The sequence below is a fragment of the Amphiura filiformis genome, chromosome 14 (assembly GCF_039555335.1).
Source record: "Amphiura filiformis chromosome 14, Afil_fr2py, whole genome shotgun sequence".
Taxonomy (NCBI): Eukaryota; Metazoa; Echinodermata; class Ophiuroidea; order Amphilepidida; family Amphiuridae; genus Amphiura; species Amphiura filiformis.
The window spans coordinates 22,166,948-22,189,610 of NC_092641.1; the positions used below are offsets into that span (position 1 = coordinate 22,166,948).

General features: G+C 37.0%; 1 protein-coding gene across 1 annotated transcript in view; it reads left to right on the forward strand.

Moving 5' to 3' along the window:
* LOC140169833 (uncharacterized) overlaps nt 1-20,651 on the forward strand; it is a 28,213-nt gene extending 7,562 nt beyond the window's left edge. The window contains exons 8-23 of the mRNA XM_072193137.1: nt 867-971; nt 1,154-1,306; nt 2,047-2,163; nt 3,789-3,905; nt 4,536-4,685; nt 5,075-5,188; nt 5,891-6,007; nt 6,357-6,465; nt 6,941-7,051; nt 7,432-7,503; nt 8,169-8,240; nt 9,510-9,581; nt 9,959-10,030; nt 11,543-12,738; nt 13,783-14,039; nt 18,188-20,651. Of these exons, the coding sequence (XP_072049238.1) occupies nt 867-971; nt 1,154-1,306; nt 2,047-2,163; nt 3,789-3,905; nt 4,536-4,685; nt 5,075-5,188; nt 5,891-6,007; nt 6,357-6,465; nt 6,941-7,051; nt 7,432-7,503; nt 8,169-8,240; nt 9,510-9,581; nt 9,959-10,030; nt 11,543-12,738; nt 13,783-14,039; nt 18,188-18,349 (2,996 nt within the window). The 3' untranslated portion in view covers nt 18,350-20,651. The remainder of the gene's footprint in view (nt 1-866; nt 972-1,153; nt 1,307-2,046; nt 2,164-3,788; nt 3,906-4,535; nt 4,686-5,074; nt 5,189-5,890; nt 6,008-6,356; nt 6,466-6,940; nt 7,052-7,431; nt 7,504-8,168; nt 8,241-9,509; nt 9,582-9,958; nt 10,031-11,542; nt 12,739-13,782; nt 14,040-18,187) is intronic.
* Nucleotides 20,652-22,663: the final 2,012 nt, after the last annotated feature.

Here is a 22,663-nt window from a genome sequence, read left to right on the forward strand (position 1 = left end):
AAAATATGGATAAAATCAGGCATGGATAAAATCTGCATTGATCTACATAGCTATATGTATCATGAGCTGGATATGAACTAATCTTTCTCCGAGGAATCTAGAAATAAATTAAAAGTTATTATCAAAAATTCAATTCTTTTTAACACTCCAAATTGATTCTTCAATGAGCTTTCCAGTACGTTCGGGATTACCCCCAGATCTCGGGGCAATCCCGAACGACGGAATTTTTTGTTTTTTCATCATATCTTCTAACTAATTAATTAAGGTTTAGTTAATGAGAACGTGCTTATAATTAAAGTATTACCCACTCTTGATATTGGTATGGTTTATTCTATCTTACGTTGTTTTAATGTGTAGTAATAAGGTGTTCGGGATTACCCCACTCCCCCTATAGTGTCCTCTTCATTTACTTACGTCATTCAGTCCGCTGCCTTGAAAATCAATTTCGCTTCGAACGGGGGAAGGACCCGTACGAGCCCGCATTTTATCAACACCATTTCTCCTTTTTCAGGAGAAATACGAATAAAAAAACTTGTAATGAAATAATTATTCTCTTCGAATTGAGTTAAACTTGTTTTGCAATAGATATGCCCTTTAATATTAAAAAGAAAAGTATTTGTATCTGTTTGTTTAAAGATACATCTTGCACTTAATGTATTATATTGGACAAGTTTCAGAAAACAGAAAACAATAATTTCTGAAATATCTTCGCTTCTTGTATGAACTCATGTAACACATTGTTCTTGATTGAACAAAGGGCGTTGTCCAAAATTTTGTGTTCATCTGCAGTTTATCTACTAAAAGAAGCTCGATTTAAAGCTTGTAAAATGAAGTCATAGTCCAATTCCTCCATAAATTATTTACAGGATCATGTCCAGAAAATTTAATAACGTGTATTAACGGTGAATGTGTACATCCAGCACTCGCCTGTGACAAGCGGTCAGCGTGTTTGCCAGATGAAGAGTGCGAAGGTAAGAACTTTGCTTGACAACTATTCTTGATTTGTGAAATTCATCATTAATCTCGGGTTTGATGATTTTGTATAATACAGTGTTGGTTAACTTTGTTTAATTATGTTAACTTGTAGCATATCGCTCGAATCTCTTGTATGAACAAATGTTCTCATTTTGTGTTCATTTTCCTAATTCATTAGCCGACGCAACGATGACATACCTGTCGACAATCTTACAAGGTCAATGTCAACAATGGGAATATCAGTGTGCTAGGAGTGGAGAATGTATCTCTGTCTCGTTCTTGTGTGATTTCAAAAAACATTGTGCTGATGGATCCGATGAAGAAGAATGTGGTAAATATTTCAGAGCACATACAAAAATGCAAAGAGGCAGGCAACAGATATACACACACACCAACGCCCTTAAGGTCCGTTCATACTACCACCGCATTTGCGATACATTGCTTTGCGATACCCATATATCAATTACTTTTTGCCGCAACTCAACGCAACTCGTCGCATTTCCAAGTTGAAATGTATTTAACTTTATTGCGCCATCGCAATGCAGTAGTTTGCAGTACGATGCAGTGTGGCAACGCACTGCGTCGAAAAGCAATGCATCGCAAATGCGGTGGTAGTATGAACGGACCTTTACATGTACGAACAAAAGCAAGTTAATTCAGTCCCGTGATTCAGTCAGAGATAGTATTTCTATTGTACTCTAGTTTCTTTCATAAGTGTTATTTTGTTTTATTTCCTGGTAGTAATCGTGTTCTGGTGTGTTTAAAAAAAAAAATTTCGATACATTATCCAACCGTAACCACACCTTCAAACGCACATGCATAGCATTTGAGTAGGTTTATTCCTCCTTATTTTTAGCCAATAAACATGGTTGGTTACAAGACAACATCATTGCAAATTCACGATTTGTTGCCTCCAAACTGCCTCGGTCAGTTAACCATTTCTCTGCGCTTCTCTTCAGTGGATCAGAGTCTAGCTTAATTGTCTAGGAAAGACATCCAATCTTTCCGGCATGCACTGGTTGAAACTTTGATTGAAATTCCATTCACATTCTTTTTTTTTCTTTTTTTTAGAATACCCAACATGCACTGCGGATGAGTTTCAATGTTCTAATGGTCAGTGTATTAGTGCCTCATCTAGATGTGATTTGACCGTCGATTGTATATCGGGATCAGACGAACAGATGTGTGGTGAGTTAAATTGAAATAGATAACAATCATCCATTCATTCATTTATACATTTTTTCCTTTGGGTCAATGGCTACTATACTAACCTGGATGCTATTGGAGGAGCAGCGATTAAAAATATAAAGTGTAGAAAAGCTGCTGCCCTGAAATCTGTGCGTCTTCTGATGCATTTATTATGGTAAGAACATAAACGAAATCATAGGCACTTTCTGCAACGAAGTATTGAGTGAGAAAGCAGTATCAACCAGTGGGAACTTGATAATATCAATCCCGAAGAAAGGAAATTTGGCCCTCATTACCAAATATTGTGGCATTAAACTTATGTCTATTGCTAAAGTGTACAACAGAGTAAAATGCTTATTAGAGTCAGACCAGTGGTAGATCCATTCCTCAGACTCAAGCAGACGAAAGATGTACTTGCGTTGACAAAATCCAAATTCTGAAACGAGTTATGGAAGGCGCGACCTCAAAACAGCTACCATTTTACTACGTTTGTTGACACCAAGAAAGCTTTTGATTCTGTTAACCATAAACCGATGTCCACTGTTACCGTCATTGTGGCATCCAGAAACTATCGTTGAAACCACCATAGCTCGTAATTATGAGTATCAGAGTGTTGCCTTTGTGGATGAACAGGTGACAGATTCCTTCGACACAACTACTGGAATTCTGCATGCAAAAAGATAAGTTGACACCATTCATCTTCATAGTTGTCATGGATTTTGAGCTATGCTAATCTATTAAAGACTATGACTAATTAAAGACTAATGTCGTCGTATAATTTCTCAGCGACCTAGCATTTGCAGACGAAATAGACTTCGTCCAGAAAAAAACCCAGATTTGATATCCACTCGATCATCTTCAAAAAGTGATAAAAGAGAGCGCAACTCACTATCAGTAGCCTTCTGGAAACTGGAAAATGTTTCCAGTGAGCTGAATGTTAAAATCTGTGAAAGAACCTGTTTAAGGAAGCTTCTATATTGAAGTGAAACTTGGGTTATCACCAAATCCCTGAGTCCGGGACTGCTTCCAAACTGTCTACGCATCATCCGTGGTAGATAGAGTACCCAATATTGAGCTGTACAGACTGACACAGCACGTAGTACCGTCCAAGAATCACTTACTATATCGAGGGTTCAGAACCAGAAAGCCGTAACTCACTATGACCAGCTGTCACAAAAGGAGCATCAAGTTGACCTCTTGCTTTGGTCTCCACAATGTCTTTTTCTATTGAATTTCATCGTGATTAATGGACTGTATCTTCTATAGTGCCTTTGCGACTTATGCTCGTTTTGTGGCTGCAGGTGATTGTGAGTTGAGGCTTTCTGGTTCTCAACCCTCGATATATGCCTGAACCAAACCAGTGCCACAATAAAAGAGTTCGGCAACGCATGCTCTACCCAGAGCACATTATAGCGAATCTTATCTCGGAGGTTGTCTCGATTATGGCACAGGTATAGCTCATTGGAAATAATTGCGTCCGACTGCTTCGTAGGTGTAGTTAGGCCTAGGAACTATGAATCGAGTTTAGATTTCCGTTAGCATGGTTAGTATTGTGTAATAAAATATAAACTGCAGTAAAGTGTTTCATTCAACTGTCTGATACAAGTATGATTTACATTTTCTAGCTGATTCATCTGTGGGATTTCAATGTTACGATGGTAGATGGTTGCCAGCGCATGCTCAGTGTGACGGTCAACGTGACTGTGCCGGGAAGAACTGGGAAGATGAAGGCTTGGAATGTGGTGAGTATGAAGTACTCAGAATTAAAGCTGTGGAACACAAAATAACACAAAATATATTTAATATGACGGAAATGGTATTGATGATATGGAGTGGTGTGAAGTCATAATGATGTTTGATACCACGAATCCTTTGTACGTTAGCAGCTGAAAGCCAATACTCTTTAGTTGAGAGCCAATATAGGGTTTTGGAATTGCCTGATTTTTACAAATGAATGAAATGATGATGATGATGATGATGATTATGATGATGATGATGTTGATGTTGATGTTGATGGTGATGATGATGATGATGATGATGATGATGATGATGATGACGATGACGATGACGATGACGATGACGATGATGATGATGAGGAGGAGGAGGAGGAGGAGGAGGAGGAGGAGGATGGTCAGAAGATAGTGATGATGATAATGATAATTATGATGATGATGATTGGAGATGATTGATCATGATAACATATATGCCATATAAATCAGATAAATTGGATAAATGCTGTGAACATATCAACATGATATTACCATTTCTGGTGACAATGAAATTCGTAGGAACTTTAAATTCTTCTTAAAAACCAAAAGTTGAGTTAATAATATCCCTAGATGTTAATATTTTGATGTCGTTGTGTTATCCAGACATTTACCAGTATAATTTTACTTGTGGAGTTGGATTCCTGCAGTGCAACAATGGCGCTTGTTTAGAAGAAACACAACGTTGTCTTTATGGTAAAGACAAGTATGGATTCCCTCTAGGATGTCGAGATGCCACACATTTACAAGCTTGCGGTATGTACTCAGATATCGTTTGATGAGTGAAGCATTATCATCATTTCCCATTTTCTCTTAGGCACAACATTTTCGTTGGTCCTATAGCGCTATCGGTACCCGAGGTCCGAGGAGGTACCAATGGCACTTTTGATCGTACCCTGAATATTTGTTCAGTGCATTTGTTTTTATTTAAATGAAAAACAATAGCACTACGCAACTCTTAATTATTATCCTTGATACAATTATTTATTACATCTCCAGGGATCGATGTTAAGAGTCATCGGTACCTAACCGGGCACCGATAGTTCTATACGACCAAATTGAATGTGGTGCCTTATAACCATAAGAACTTTATCAAAACTAAACGATAATATTAATATCATTTTGATTTGTTCCTTATTTTGTAGATGTTTCTTGTCCAAATGGAACATTACGATGTCCTGGTTCCTACTGTATAGCAATAGAAAACCGTTGTGATGACGTAATCGACTGTCCCAATGGAGAGGACGAAGCTGCTTGTGGTATTTACAATATAATGTCTCTATCTTTCGCGAGTGAATGGTGTCAGTGTGCAATTTAGTTGTTATTATATATTGTAAACCGTGGTACTAGACAACATTTTACAGAAAAAATTTAAATGTCGGGTTAAAGGGTATAAAAACGTTTTAATAACATCCATAAAGCATTTTTGAAAACGTGATGCAAAACATCCTAACAGAATGTTATTTAATTATTGACAAAATATTTTGCAAAAATCTTTGAACAAAATATTTTACAATAACGTTTCAAAAACTTAATCATGATCTTTATATAACCCGATAATTAAATGTTATTAAAACGTTTTGAATAAATGTTTTAAAAAAATTTTGTGTTTGCTGGGGTCTGTGTATACAGAGATAGAGAGACACTTACACAAAGACAACACGTCATCGTTTAAACTCAAAAAGTGTACTGACACTCTGTCGTCACGGATTAAACAATGGCAACCTGAAGAATTTTTTATTACCCTGTAGCTAATTTTGTTCAAAAAGTGCTTTAACACAGCGAACATATTAATTTGTTAATATTAACCAGTGCATAATATTTACATTTTAATCAGAAAACGTCACTGTGATGAATCATTGAAATAGTTAACTTTCAAATTCATTTCCAACTTGTATTAATTTATTACGAGGAAAAGAACGTTTACTCATTACACAGATAATTTTTTACTCATTACGCAGATGATTTCCTATGTCCTGGCTACTACAGATGCCAAGGATATAGAACCTGCTTGGAGCAATCACAGCTATGTGATGACATCAAACAATGCCCGGATGGTGATGATGAACTATTCTGTGGTAAATATTATCAAAAAAAGCCAATTGACCAATATATATATGTTATTCTTGGCAGCTTTGGAAAATAACAAACGAAATGAAAAAAGCAACACAAACTTTATTAAAACCATCAAAGAACCACAAAATAATAGCTCATACATTGACAATAATAAAACGATAAAATGCTTCATCGAAATAAAAAGAAAATTATAAAGATGTCTATCAAATCAAACTAAACCACACACAAAATATCTGTGAGAATATCATCCAAAACCTGGTATCAAGTCACTGGTGTCCATCTTGGCTGGGAACGAAGGGATCGTATTGTCAGATCAAATCCATAAATCAATGTTATATTTCAATTTTCCAGAGGTGTCTTGTCCTCCCGGGTGTAGCTGTTCTGGATTGTCCTTAGCCTGTATTGGTACGACATGGAATCAGGATGCTGCTAAACTAATCCCAAATTCGATGAGACAAATGTATGTATAAAAGGGATTTTAAAGTTTATTATTTGAGTTGATGATAAACCATGCACATCGTACAAAGAGCCATATGACACTTTATCTGATTTCTCACACGTTACGACTGACACCTAAAATTCTGTAGGGGAAAAGAACTTCGAAGACTTTGTCCCTGGATTCCCACTTTTGGGTGGTATTTCTTTCCATTCCGGTCACAGTTAGTGGGACATTTTTTGTATTTCCAAATCTGTAATACCAAGATTTCAATCTTGAATTTTAAAATTCGCGTGGCCCAAGCCTCTTAAACTACACTTTCAAATAGAATTGCAATTTTGGCACCTCAAACCTGTAATTGCATTTCATTTCATCGGCAACTGATAGCTTATCTCCACAACTGTGTTGATATTAAAAAGAGGAATGTGAATAACTCGTGACTAACAATTCCTACTTGTCTATTGAGTCTTAGTTACATTATTGAATTTTATACTTGCAGAACATTGGTCGGTGTATCATCAGACATGGACACAGATAATGGCGATCAAGAACAAACCATCGGCTCACGTGTTTTCCTGGAGTTGTCATCAATGAAGTTTCTCATCACGCTGTAAATGACTGCAGTATTTTTGTTACCGACATTTACCCGCACTCATTTTTAAAATGGACGTGTTTGTGTGTGGGGTGTGTGTGACGGGTCCCGGGGAGGGGTGCGTGGGTGGAATGATAGTTGTGGGTATTGGGTCTCCTATTGACAAGTCTCCAAATGTTATCGTTGATTTAACAACATGTGTGGTAAACCTGTGTGAACGTAATGAGCTACGTATGTGCATTCATTTCACTTTCGTGTACATTTATCAAATCCGGTTATTAAGACTAAATATAATTCAATTGCTTAAAATTTTTTTAAACATGACGTAAAATCTATAAATATTTTATACGTATATTAATGACATATGTAATAGTCATTATCGTGTTTTTTCTTTACAGCAATATTTCTCAAACCTCCATCGCCCATATTGACAAACACACTTTCGATGGGAATGCTAACCTGCGAATATTGTAAGAATAATGGTATTCGAAATTAGCATACTTAACTTCGTGTATTATTTTTAAAAATGCTGGTCCAACTTAAGGGCTGGGGTATGAACGTTTGGACAGTATTTATTGTGGGACATTACATTCTGAATACGAAGAATGTCCTTCTGATATCAAATAATTTTGATTTTTTGAAATTCGCAATGTTATACACATTTTATGGCAAATGATTAAAAATTGATATTTTTGATATTTAACAGTACTCGAAGTAAACTTTATAAATCTGATGATTTATACTTGATCGTCGGCTTTTCCTCCCAGCTACATACACTTTAAGAACATGTCATTAAATTTATAAAATTTACTTCGAGGACTGTTATAAATCAAAAATGTGAAAAATATCAAATGTTTATAATTTCTCATAAAATTTGTATTATATCGTGAATTTCAAAAAATTAAAATTATTTGATATCATAAAGACATTCTTCGTATTCAGAATGCAATTCGATATGTCTGATGTGCTCTCATGTCCCACAAAAAATACTGTCGAAACGCTCAAAACGCTCATTCCAGATGCCTTAAGCGACCTTTAAAAACGTATCGACTCAAATTTAACACCAAGCTTCATTTTTATACACTACTTTAGGTTTTCTTCAATAATATGATAGATTTGTATTTTGCATCTACAGATCTTTGGCCCATAACTTGATTGCTTCAATTCCCAACGGCACATTTATATACTTGTATCGCCTGCGATATCTGTAAGTATAATCACATGTGTCTTAAAATTTGATTATTCCTTGGTATTTAATTGTGATAGTAAAGAAGTTGCGATGTTCCATATGCCTTGCTCTTTATTCCCGTTCATTTGAACGTGCATTCGTACGTAAATACTGCATGGTCTTGGGCTTCGCTGGCCAGCGAAACCGTGCCTATATATCACTTAGGGCGATTGCGTCATCACACCACGTGGGGTGCATGCACGAACAGCGCATATATCAAGTAGTATTTTGTAGTATTCAGGAGCGTTGGGGTTAAGGAAGCCTATACTGAGTTTCGATAGTGGTAACCTAACCCTAACCGCCTAGGGGCTTTTTGGCGACGGAAGGAAAGAAGGAAAGAATAAAGAGAGAAAAGAAGGAAAGAAGTTGTTTGCTCTGGGTGGGATTCGAACCCGAGACCCCTCGCATGCCAAGCACTCGGTCGGCGACACTTTGCCACGGGTCTCGGGCTTCGCTGGCCAGCGAAACCGTGCCTATATATCACTTAGGGCGATTGCGTCATCAAACCACGTGGGGTGCATGCACGAACAGCGCATATATCAAGTAGTATTTTGTAGTATTCAGGAGCGTTAGGGTTAAACCATGATGCAGTCATGTCTACAGTAGAATTCACCACGACCTTTGCAGGACTTAAACCCCATTAAAAGCTATTAAACCAAGATAACACTCATTGAAAACAGCTCAACTGATTAAATCAGATCTTCTCTGGTTGTGCACATGTGTCTGTTTTATATGTGCGGTATCGCAATGAGCAGGTATTATAGCTTCAGTTGGGTAACCGATTATAAAGGAAGCGCAAGGAAACAATGGTATGTGGACCTTTGTTCACGAAATGAGACAATGGTCTGCTTTTTGTTAACCAGCATTTTTGAAAATGAGCAACATAATGATTGTTGACTTAACACGGTTTGGAAATAATTTCTTCATATTTTTTGGTGATCTGTCGTTTACATATCCTTCCTAAAATACCAAAGTACGAATATTTCCAAACATCTAAATTAGCTAAAAATTTAGGACATGTTACAAAACTATATTTTCTAGAATTTTAGAAGAATACTTTTAATATTGGCCGGTTATTTTTCACACAGCGACGTTAACTAGGCAAATCCCCATACTTCTAACGTACGCTATTTGTAGAGGTCACGCGTCAATGGTAAGAGCACTGTGTATTGTGTATAGGAAAACGGACCGTAACTGCAGTATGCATCATCCTAACGTAACTTAACCTTTACATCTTTCTTTTTTCAGTGATCTGTCTGCCAATCCATTAACATATATCGAACCAGGCGCATTTTTGAACCTCATCAATTTGAATTATTTGTAAGTATAAAAGACTGTACTTTATTTTGAACAATAATAAGACAATCTATGACTGTTAGTGTATTACTGTACTATGACTGTAAGTGTAGAACTCACCATAGAACATTTGCAGACCGTGCTTTTTTTTTGCTACGCACCTCATCAATGGAAACGGCTGCCGAAACATATCAGAAATGCAAACTCTCTTCTCATTTTCAAAAGACTCTTGAAATGCCATTTGTTTAATGTTGCCTATGGACTCTAATTTTATTTGGTTTAAGTGTTTTTCATCGCCTTAGTACAATTTATTTGGTTTTAGGCACTTTATAAATTTCAGTTGTATTCAATGGATTTTTTTTTCTCTTTCCTTATATTGTTTCACTTTTTTTCTTTGGCAGAAATATGCAAGATACCAACTTACAAGGCGCGACTGAAGACACATTCTCACCTCTAGTTGCACTTTCCATTTTGTGAGTCTATATTAAAAACAAAATAATGAGCATTTTGCACTAAAATACATCATCATCGTCGTCATCGGTATCGTCGTCATTTTTATAGCATGGTATATAATGTTAGCCAAGGCGAGCATGGTAGCCAAGCGGAACGGGCCCCGACTCATAATCGGAAGGTTGCAGGTTCGAGCCCCGGCGACACCATCGTGTTGAGTAAGGCACTTTATCTCGATTATCTTCTCCACCCAGGTGTATAAATGGGTACCGGCATTCTTAATGCCTGGGAAGGTAAAAGACACGCTGTGGAGGTGTTGCGATTCCCCCACAGCAACATTTCACGGTGGAGTCTGGCCTAATCATCCTGTAAATGCAGGCGAGGCGACCAAAAACACTGTTTTACGGGAAACAGACCTCTGAAGTTGTTCTTCTTTCTTCTGCTGTCAGCGTATCGAACTATCTGGTCATATTTGGTCAAGAACTTTTGGGTCGGGGCACAAATATCACTATGACCAACTTGCGGTCAAAGGTCATTCCCTTCTGGTCAGTGGCTAAAAATATGGATAAAAATATTAATCCTTCAACATTACAAAGCATCGGCTACAATTGAGTTCAAAGGTCAATTACAGGCTGCTTTCTTCACAATGCTACTGCTTCCGCAAAATTGGTCACTAGAACCATTTCTGAAATTGTGATGTCACTAGCACATATGCATTGACAGTGCCTAAAATGTGTACAATTGGGGTCAAATGTCATTTAGAGGTTATTTTCTGTTTGTAACCTCTTAAAAATCCTGGTGCTTCGGCAAATTACATTATAAAATGGTATGGTAACTAGAGCCATTTGCTTGAATAATTCTAGGTCAAATGTTGTGCAAAGGTCATTATGCCCAAAATGCAATTTCAAATGATTTTCCGGAAATAATGCTACTTTTTCTATATACAATGTAAAATACCGCGGCACATACATGGATCCTACCTTTTCAAATACGCAGTAACGAGTCCCATTTGTTACATATGCAAAGGTTTGCTACAAAACGATTCTTATAAACGCATCTATGCACAGGTTCCACCTCGATACACCTGAGCACAAATTTCATCCAAGCTTCCAATCAAGTAGTGCCTTGTCTCTATACAGTCTGTATTTACATTAGTGCATAGCATCATAAGAGCTGTGTGAGCTTCTAGCTGGTAACTAGTGGAAAATACGGCATCTCTTATTGGTTTTGGTCAAAACCCTGAATGTTCCCTTCATCCAATCAGATAATTATTTATATCGAACGAAAGCTAACAGTTCCCCCTGAAAACACTGATTTTTTCATTACGTCAACAGATAACGCAATTCAATGTTTATAGCAAGGCGAATGTGGTAAATCTGTTGAAAACGACCTATTCAAGCACAATATTGACCAAAATGTAGGTTTTAAAACTCAAAATCCCGAGTGATCCTTACAATATTTTTTACCTGGCGAATCCAGACGCACACACCAATGTTTATACTAAAGAATAGCTGTGTTTCACTTTCGCTTTTCAGCCATTCTGACAAATACTTATATTGCTGCCTGACAGATGGCCTAGAATCCATCACCGAGTGTCTACCGGAACCTGACCAATTTTCATCGTGTGAAGATCTAATGCGAAATTTATGGTTACGTGTGTTTATGTGGATTTTAGGATTAAGTGCTTTGTTAGGTAACGCGTTTGTCGTCTATGAACGCGTGCGTCAAAGCAATGATCAGTCTCTATTAAGGGATCTGGCTCGAGTTCAGAATTTCATGGTTGGCAATTTGGCGGTGGCCGACGGCATTATGGGAATTTATATGCTGATAATTGCATCAGCAGATTTATTTTATCGGAATAGGTACGCGTATCATGCTGAAGAATGGCAGAAGAGCGTTGTCTGTGCGATAGCTGGTATTCTGTCCGTTTTATCAAGTGAAGCATCTGTGTTCTTTATGACGTCCATAAGTATTGATAGGCTCACAGCGGTAGTGTTTCCTCATACTAAATTCAAGATCAATCCCAATTCAGCCAAATACGCTGCAACTATAATTTGGATCTTATCACTAGTCATTAGTGTTGTCCCTCTGATTTTCACAGGCTCTCAAGATTCATTTTATGGTAGATCTAGTGTATGTCTTGCGCTGCCTCTGACTGCGTCACGACCTCTCGGATGGAAGTATTCAGTGGCAGTTTTTCTTGGCATAAACTTTGTGGCCTTTACCGTCATTTTACTTAGCTATGTCTTTATATTTTTTACGATGAAATTAACGTCCATGCGAGCAGGAAATTCCAACAAGAATCGATCCCAAGAGTATCAGTTGGCGATTAGAATGTCTGTATTGGTGTTTTCAGATATGCTCTGCTGGATGCCAATCATAATCTTGGGTTTTATTTCGCTTACGGGGTCTGCTGAGATACCAGGAAGTGTCTACGCTTGGATAGCGGTTTTTGTCTTGCCATTAAATTCCTCCCTCAATCCTTATCTGTATACCATATTTACCAAACAAAGCACTGTGAAAAGAAAATTAAGCCAGACGTTGTTTTCATCTAAGACAGCAACTTTAAATACCACATCTAAGACAGCCACTCTAAATGCCACATCAAAGACAGCCACTCTAAATGCCACATCTAAGACAGCCACCCTAAATTCCACATCAATGTCCAAGAACAACATGGGCTTTGAAAAAGATTCGGATGTCAGTGATACCCCGAGTGAAAATGACAAAGGTAATTTCGTACGATGTATCATATATACAGTTAACCAAATAATTAAGGTACCAGTTACGTCCACCCCCTGTATATCCTACACAAAGACAGATATGTCATAATTAGAACCAGCAGCCAATATGTGCATCTTTTAGCTCGAAAATTTGTTGAAATTGTTCAAGAAATAAAGACACGGCGATCCAAAAACCCAAGGAAGATGCCAATTTAAAAGTTGCAGTTTGCTCCATTGCCTGCCCTATTGATTTGTATACAAAGCGTCCGCGAACAAGAGAACTAGCGCCGTGCTTTCACTGCACGCATTCATTGCAACTCAAAGTGCAACCTTTGATTTCGTTTCTTCATTAGGTTTTTGAGCTAAAGAGTACAGGTATTGGCTGCTTGTTTTAATTTTGACACATTTGTCTTTACTTAGGCTATACAGGAGTGAACACAAGTGGTACCTTAATTCTTTGACTTATTTTATTTACTGGAGACTGTAAATTAAATCGATACTTTTAGGGTGACTAGAATTTCAACAGTCCAGGTAGATGGTGAAATAACGTGATAAGTAGATTGGCACTTTTCGAGCACAACAGAAATTCCAATTACCTCTGTTTATAGAAAACTGATTTTCGATCAAATGAAGGAAATGGGGCTACATTTTAACACTTACCCGGTATGGTAATAGTTACAACCTCTACATACGGAGGGAAAATTGCTAAAGCCGTTATTTGCTCGGATGCCAGGTATTAGCGTGTATTGCATTTGAACTCAGAGAAAAGTATTTTCTCTACCCTATCATAAATCATTTTAACACTACCACGACTCGGCATGCTCTTCAAAATGCCAGCCTCAGTTCAGTATCAGTTTGTTTTTGCATGCAGAAGCACACGACAAAACAAGTAGGTTTGTAAGGCATTAAAAACATTGAGTTAAACATTAACCCGGAGCTAAAGTGGTATTAGCTACTTTCTCTTGCATATTCTTACATTGAATCAATGGAAATAGTGGGTATTCCACAATAACATCCACAATAACATTCATTACTTTTCACATTTGCTGCAGCTTCAGATATCAAGGATGACTTGAAAGACGACACATGTTTACTCCTTCAAGATCTTCTGAATAATAACATCATGTGTTTTTATCCAAATTGTACTACGATCGACGGTTTCAGAACACTTACTGATATACGGTCGCAATTGATCTTGGTGGATTTGGAAACAATTGAGAAAGACTTGGAGAAAGCCGTCAGGTTTCTTTCTGATCATAAGCTTGTGTTCACGGGAGACATTACAGATGACAGAATTGTAGTTAGAAGGGTAGGTTAAAGGAAACAAACAAAACAAAATAGAAAAAACCAATCGTACAAACAAAACAAAACAAAGCCAATTGAAGGTTATGATGACTCCTTTGCATTGACAAATTATTTACATTTATGACTACAGCAAAATTGAGAATAATGATTACATTACAAGTTGACACTCGTTGCAATATTTTTATTCTTATTCCTGCTGAAAAAAAGAGATGTTGTGTTGGTAAAATGCTGCCTCGTACGGTCCTTCCTCCGTTCGAAGCGAAATTGATTTCAATGCAGTAGACTGCATGACGTCACAGTAAATGAAGAGTAAATGTTCACGAGCAGTTATACACATGAGCCCTCGATATGAGCTCTTTTGATAGTCATGTGTATAATCAGTATATTTCGGTTGTATATATAAATGCGCTTTTATAAATGCGCACGTGACCAGATGGCCAGCGCCATATTTGCATTACATCACTGTCAATCACTGAAATGGCGACCATTGAAGGAGTGGCTACAGTTGTGACCTTGTTTCGTGGCTAGCACTGGCAAGGAACATTGGCTGGAGGTTCGATGCTATAAATTTGCAAGGATAAATCATGGATATCAAAGGATCATGATTATTGCACAGCACCCCCCCATGTACAAACATAACTAATGTTTATTTATTTATTTATATTTATTTATTTATTTATTTATTTATTTATTTATTTATTTATTTATTTATTTATGCGACGTAAAACGAAAACCCTGTTCTATTTTGAACAAATTGAGAAACAAATTTTTCCTGTACAATGAATGTCGACCCCAAATTTCGGAAATTTCAGGACAATCTTTTTTTGTATTTTCTCAAATTGAAATTTATTTACAGATTTTTGTGATTTTTTGGATTATTTAAAAAAAAAATTAAAAAATACCAACCGACCGACCGACCCTACTTGAAAGGTCCGTTCGCCCGTAGAACAGGGTTTCTCTTTCTCGCCTTACTTATAATTTTATAAATATTATTTGTCCCCCCCCCCTTCCCCAAAAAACACCCTCCCCCTTTTACACTCATAAATTAATTGTTTTTTTGCTAGCTTTCCCCTTCCGTGTAAAGTAAAACTTTATAAGCCGGTTGAATCAAACTGAACAAAATTGACGTATACAATTACAATATACCATGACAATAATGTGTATGACGAGATCTAACTTACTAGGTGAATAAACCTCAAACCATGCATCACATACGTGATTGTACGTCATATTGTTATATAACGTATGAGCGTGATGTATAGTATACGAGTCTTCCTAAACATCTTCCAGCCGGGATGGATTAGATCATGTACAGTCATCTACGTGTTTATACTCTAAATTGTACGTAAAAGGGTGACAAATGGTGTACAGATTACCGATTTAGCATGGGGGACACAAAAAGGTGCTTAAAAACACATTTTGAATTTGTTTTTTGTCCATTTGCGAGCGAATGAGTAAGTTAGAATTGAGGAGGTCGGGCGGGGACATCTAGACTATTAGAGGGTCATTATACCGAAAAGGGCTAAAGTTATAGTTTCCTCAATTTACGTTATAATTAGAGTTAAAATTAGGGTCAGAGTTATGTTCATTGGCGGCGCTACGGGGGGGATACTTATCTTGACTCCCAAATAAATAAATCCATGACCCCTTCCTTCCGAAGAAAATGACAGCCCCTAAGTTCCCTACGTGCAAACATTATCAAATAACATCATCGGCAGCTACCCAATTCTGACCTTAATGCCAGTAAGAATCACATTTCGTCATCAATATGGCCAATTGCCACGCCCATTTAGCACGGAAATAATGAAATATAACTTTTTAAATCAGCTATATCTAGCTTTTCCGTCATAATTTTTTTTTGTCCGTAATGGAAAATCCAAATAAAGAGTTTATCTTTCGGGTCAAATTATTTTGCCCTTTGCAATCAATGCCACTATTTTGCAAAACCAATTTTCCTTGTAACCTGTCATTTTCGCCTATACTTTTGCGTGTGGAATTTGTGCACATCCGGGTACCTTACATCGTTGAACACGGTATGGCGACTTGTAGATGTCACGTGCGCATTTATAAATGCGCATTTATATATATACCCGAAGTCCACTGATAATGCGCGGCCTTGTACCACGAGAAATCGTGAAAGTTGTTTATTTGCATAATAAATACAATATGGATATACATCACGCTCAAATTCTAAGCTCGCACGGTAACATTGCTCTAAAATTATAATTTTTTAGTTTAAATATTTCTAATCAAGTTGATATACATATGAATTGTAATATCACAATTTACTAATATATAATAAAGCAGCGGCCTGATTTTATTCATATGTGTAAAAACCATTAAATTTGTAATACTTGATTCAGAGTTTTTTTCTGATAACAAAACATTGTAGTTCTGTGCATTGAGAGTGTTGACAGTCCATTCTCTCAAAGCTTGCACACTTTATTTCATGACATCACACTATTTTCTATGTCAAATCTGTCTCGTTCGAAGGAACTCACCGCTTGCGGAATATCAATTATAAACGACTTATGTATTCAAAAAAGGAGTGATTTTCATTGTCCTCAAAATTTTAGCTTGCCAATGACATGATATTGTCCGAGCAATATATATGCCCTTTAATAGTAATTATCATTACAGAAGATCTAATCTGTACCAAATATAAACCAGAATAATTTATTCCTCTAATACCATACCTTTTACGGCACTACCCAATCGACACTACATTGTATATTCTTTTTTTTTTATAAGACGGACAATTACAGTATATTTCATGTCGTCGGTATGTCGCATACTGCCGAATATACGATAATTATAAACCGTCCCTATGTAGACATTTTCCCCTATTTTCTCATCATGCGCTATTCCAGGTAGTACTTTAGTAGCCTCAGAGATCGTCTGCAACTGATGGTTGACAAGCGGGCTTTGTGATTAATTCGTTTATTGGGCATACCGATGCCATGATGAGGCAGAGTCCACCGATATTATAATGTATCTAATTATGAAATGATATGGTTCTAGAGCGATGTAGAATATCTGTGTAAGAGATCAGTGTTTACCAATTTTTTGATTTGTCCTTAATCGAATGCCGACAGTTCCGTCGCTAGTGTTGCACCTTAAAATGTATAAAAAGTTTGGTTTAAATAACAGAAACCTTTCTTTTTCTTACCCTGTATACCTAAAAAAAATTGACTCCGAAAGGCATCAGTCATTCAGTCGATCGGAATGATGTCACTCGTGATAAATCGCTTAATTGGTTGTTTTTGACATGATTTGGTTGATCCATCTCGCGCCGTTAGACATGAAGGGACACTTCCCAGAAAACACAAAACCTTTTACAGAAAGGTTCAAATGTCAGGTTATTTACAGGGTATAAAAACGTTTTAATAACATTCGTAGAACATTTTAGAAAACGTGATGCAAAACATTCTAGAATGTTATTTAGATGTTGACAAAATATTTTGCAAAACTGTTTGCCCAATATATTTTACAATAACGTTTTCAAAACGTATTATGATCTTCATACAACCAGACATTTAAATGTTATTCAAACGTTTTGAATAAAGATTTTAAGAACATTTTTGTGTTCCAATTCCAAAACCTCGATTTTCTACAAAAGAACGGACAAATTAGTATTTTCTATGTTGAGAAAATTGACTGCAACTGTAAGACCCTATAAAATCCAATAGAGAAATGGGTAAGTGCAATAGATGAAACATCCCTAAACAAGAGAATTGTCCGCCATTACTAATTTGCGAACTGCATCTCGAAGAAGATTCTTATTCACTGATGAAGGTATCAGCCGAAATGATCATATCCTACAATGTAACGAACAGAACTCTGCACCCCGGGGGTGATGATGTATTTTGCGACACTTTGCGGAATGCGGAGGAAGTTAATCTTGGAAAAGTGCATGATGGCTTTTGTATTCATATATTCAATTGCTAATTGCTAGTATGGCATGTAAGGAAAGGGATCTATAGCCCATTTAAAATTTCATAATCATAATGGATGGTTTATAGTTATCCAGGTTTCGCCAGTATGAGAAAATCAAAACGAATTTGACTTGTCTTGAAATGTTCCAAATATTTCTAGTACCATGCACTTGTTAAGAACTAATGTGTTGATGATTTGTTTAATGTTTTCAAACAGGGATCCAAAGGATCGCGAGTATACTTAGTGGTGCCTGATCTACGTATCTCGACCAATTCCAACGATTCATACTATCAATCCAAAATAGAAGAACTACAAACACTACTTGGGACGTCAGAGAAACAGCCGGGAACTGATACTACCTTTGATACCTATATGTAGTTGTATCCAATCTCTCTTTGAATGATGCGGTGAGGCGAAGTAGCAAGATTTTCGGGGGCTAATGGACAAGGAATAGTACGGGACCCTTTCAACAACTCTATCAGCCCTATACCTAACTCACTTCATTTTCGCATTCGCTTGTCCACTCACTTGCTACGTTCCAAATGATGCGTCACTAGAGTGCTTATCGTGTGTGCTGATGTTTATCTATACCTGTGCAACAGGGCGTAGATACCGTAACATTCCGTCTACAAGCATATATATGCCTCTAAACGAGTTTTTTTGACACAAGAGACAAGAGGCAGACACTCTCAACAAAAACGTTATTTGGAGTTTGAACAACTATATTACTGATAAAGGCGGCTGTACAAACATGTATATTTGTAAGACCAATCTATTGCAATGTTTTTGAGAAGGATATTGGCCTTTCATATCTTTCGTTAAAAAACCCTCGTTTAGAGGCATATATGCTTCTAGACGGAATTCTACGGTATTGTCCTTATGTTCTGTAGTCTTCTCCTTTTCCTTCTCCTTCAGACACTTCATAGTGACAAGGCCAGCTAAAAACTACAAGAGCCCCATGACTCATACAGGGTGTCCCAAAAGTCTCTATACCATTTTTAACCCTCATATCTTTCGCTAGGATTGACCGAGGGGAAATCAAAATACATATGTGTATGTGGTACACGTATGGGCCATGAAAAGTAGATGTGCCTTTTGCCCCTTTTGGCCGCAAAAGTCGAAGGTCGCGAGCCCCAGGGGCTCATATGTGAAAATACGAAGCAAGCTGTTTCTCATGAAATAAAGCAGCCTGTGGGCTCTGAGTTGGTACACTGAAGCCACTAGAGGTATACTCTATATTACCAAAAAATGCCGATTTCTTACACCTTTTTCGTGTTTCCCCCCCCCCATCTGTTTCTCTAATAATTCGTTTTTGTCGGCCTTCTTCCGCCGCCCGGTCTTTTTTTACCGCCACCTGCTTTTACCCCGTGGGGCTCGGGTCCCCAAAGCCCCCGAAAATACGCTCATGGTTTTGATAGAAACATAAATAAATTATCATATCAAACAACCGTGAAGTCGACCATCTGAAATAATGGATAATGTGACCTGATTCTGATATTTGTATAACGCATAATATGTATGTATGTAATCACTAGATTGTTGGTTCGAATCTCAGTGACTGATGATTTCTTGTATATATTTTCTAAGGTAGATTAGATACGGTATATGGTTAGGTTACTGAGCGGAAAGCATTACATTTTTAATAGAATCGAATTTAGATTTAGCGCGCGAAAATGCTCTGTGACGTAATAGTAAGTAGTCCTACTCCAGGGACACATTGTTTAATTTGAAATTGAAATATGTGTGCTGTGTATTACCCGGGATTTTACCCACTTCAATAAAGCCCTTCTAATGTACTATCCAAAATGCGATATATTGTGCTTTCAACTAAGTTAGACACATTAAGTTGTTAATGTTATTATTTATTGGAAAATATGATCATGTTTTTCAGATATACAAGAAAATGCGTTTTAATATCACTGTACCCAGTTTTCCTAGCAACCGAATTCTATATTTGGATAGGCGACACATATTATCAAATTTTATTTAATTTTGGGCACCAGGTCTTATGGTCTTTAAGCTCACCGAGTCCGATTTTGGGCACCAGGTCTTATGGTCTTAAAAGCTCTCCGAGTCCGATTTCTGTGAAATTGAATATAAATAACATTGCCAAATTAGTTGTTACTGAACAAATTAAGAAAACTTTTTAGGATGTAGAGAGTTTTTTCATTTATACGTGTGTTTTTTTCCTTTTCCACGGCTTCACATTGTATTTTAATCGAGTGTCTGGGGTCCATGGGCATCGATTGCCTTTGTGGTTGCGGCACGCGTAATTTTTTCTGCAACCATAAAAGTTTATTAAATCATAACCCTAACCCTAACCCTAACACTTACCCTAACCCTAACCCTTACCCTAACACTTACCCTAACCCTAACCCTAAACCTTTCCTATGTGTTCCTATGGGTTATAAAATTTTGCGTCCCGTTATGGTTGCAGAAAAACTTACGCTTGCGGCACGGATTTGTTCCATCTTGACTGCATTCAAGTCTTACGTGCTCTCTCCTCTTCGTCTCGATGCCTTTGAGCTCCATGTACTCAATATTTCCCTTTATGACTCGCTGGTCGAGTATCCTTGTGTCCAGGTTATAAACTACGAGCGTTTATTTTTATTGTTTTTAACTATTGTGTTATTGTATGTATATTTGTCTCGTGTAAAATAAAGCTTGCTGATGAAATTAATTTTAATAACGCTTTCAAATATTGTGTGTGCGTATATTGAACCCATATTAATTGAGTTCGTGTGTTTTTAAAATAGAGACCATGCGATTTCCAAACGTAGACATCGGACGTACGTTGATCTATTCAAAACCACTCTCTTGTATCGACGCGAGGTCACGTATTTAGCTATTTTTGAACGTAGATACATCGTTAAAAATGCACAAAATTTGTCCATTTCACAATATGTTAAAGACAGTCAAAGATAATTAACATACGAAGGAAAGTCTAATTATTATTATGATCCTTTTTGTTTTTAACAAATCATTATAATAAAGTTACAGCGATGTGTTCAAAATGGACAAAACTTAAACGCAATATTCATACGCAGAGATTGCCCATTGAAATGTATGTGACACTTTGCGTACAAAAAATGACATTGCGATTTCACATTTTGGATTCCAACGTAGAATAAAACGCAGATGCTACGTTGAAATATGTTGATTTTACCTCATGTCTAAGTCCATGCAACGCGCCCAATTTTCAGGACGAAAAAGTCTCATTTTGAAAGTAAAGTCATGATCATGTATGGATGTACTGATCTTTAATCTACGAAAATATATGTTTTTGGGCAACTATAATATTTGGGGAGCACAAAAAAACAATTAAGTTTAATCAGCATGTTAAGTCAAAATTTTAGTCAAAATCAAAAGCGGCCTGATTGAATTAGGCAGAGACTCAGCTTACTGTTAATTTTTACAATCACTGTGCCCTCTATCGACCTAGATTAGATTAGATTAAATATTATAGTCTTTATTGAAGCTGACTTGTTCTCCTTCGGGACGAATGAACACAATCCAGTTTGGAACAGAGACTAGCAATATTTAACACCGTATTAACGTACGTAAAAACGTACGTTCCATGTGCTGCGTTTGGAACATCGCAATCTCTTTAATATATTGTTTTAAAAGGAACCGACATCCAATGACCCCTTCCTTCTAGACTTTTAATGATAATCCACGGACTGCTTCTGCCGCGAAATCGGGTGTCCGCTAGCTCACAAGTGTCAACTTGTTAATTATAGTTATTAGTTTTGTTATCGCGTGATCAGAGGCTCTCGAGGAGGCGATTCCCGTCCAGGTTTTCCGATAAAACAATCTATTTCTTAAAAAGTCAAAATCTCAACTTAACATATAAGTGTCAGAATGAAAACACCAATTGAAACAGTGGTTGTGATATCCAAAGTTTATGGCCACTTCACATCCGATTGTGTTGATATTAAGATAATATAGCATTACAATAAGTTACCATAGACCGAGTGACAAACTATAATGAGCTATAACATCATCACCCAATTTACATCTCGCCGTCCACAGCCAATAGGGTGCTTGCACGGAAGGTCATTAGTTCAAATCATTCTCCAGACACGGTCCAGAACTTAGATGAAAATGCATTGAGTACAATACCAATCACCTGTTTAACTGGTATTGAACAAAGTAATTCCTTTGTATTCCATGCATTAGCATGTCTTAATTCTGGAGCGTGATGATTTGAACTAATGACCTTTCGTGCAAGCAATCTATACAACCATTGGCCTCTTTGCCCAATATTCATGAGAACCGCATACAAGGGGGTATGTTTTTGAAATCACCCAGAAGTGAAAGAGCTATATCAATGAAATGTTGTCAGTGCAATCACTGGTCCTTATGTACACTATAGTGCAAAAATGGTCTCATAAGTATGTTTACTTTACTTTACAGGTGCCGCTAGATGCCAGTCATCTGCTGCCCCAGTTACCGCACATAAACTACAAGATGGAGAAAATCGAGGCAAGCAGCGTGAGTGAAGACCTGTTTTTGAAGGGTTACAGTGCCCAAAAAATCTATTATAAAATGAAAGCTGTCTACGATGGTGATTGTCATATGGCACTGTTGCTTTTTGGAAAAGGAATTTTTATTTCATCGTAGATTTTCTGGGCACTGTAACCCTTAAAATGAACTTAATCACGCTGCGTGCCTCAATTTTCTCCATCTTGC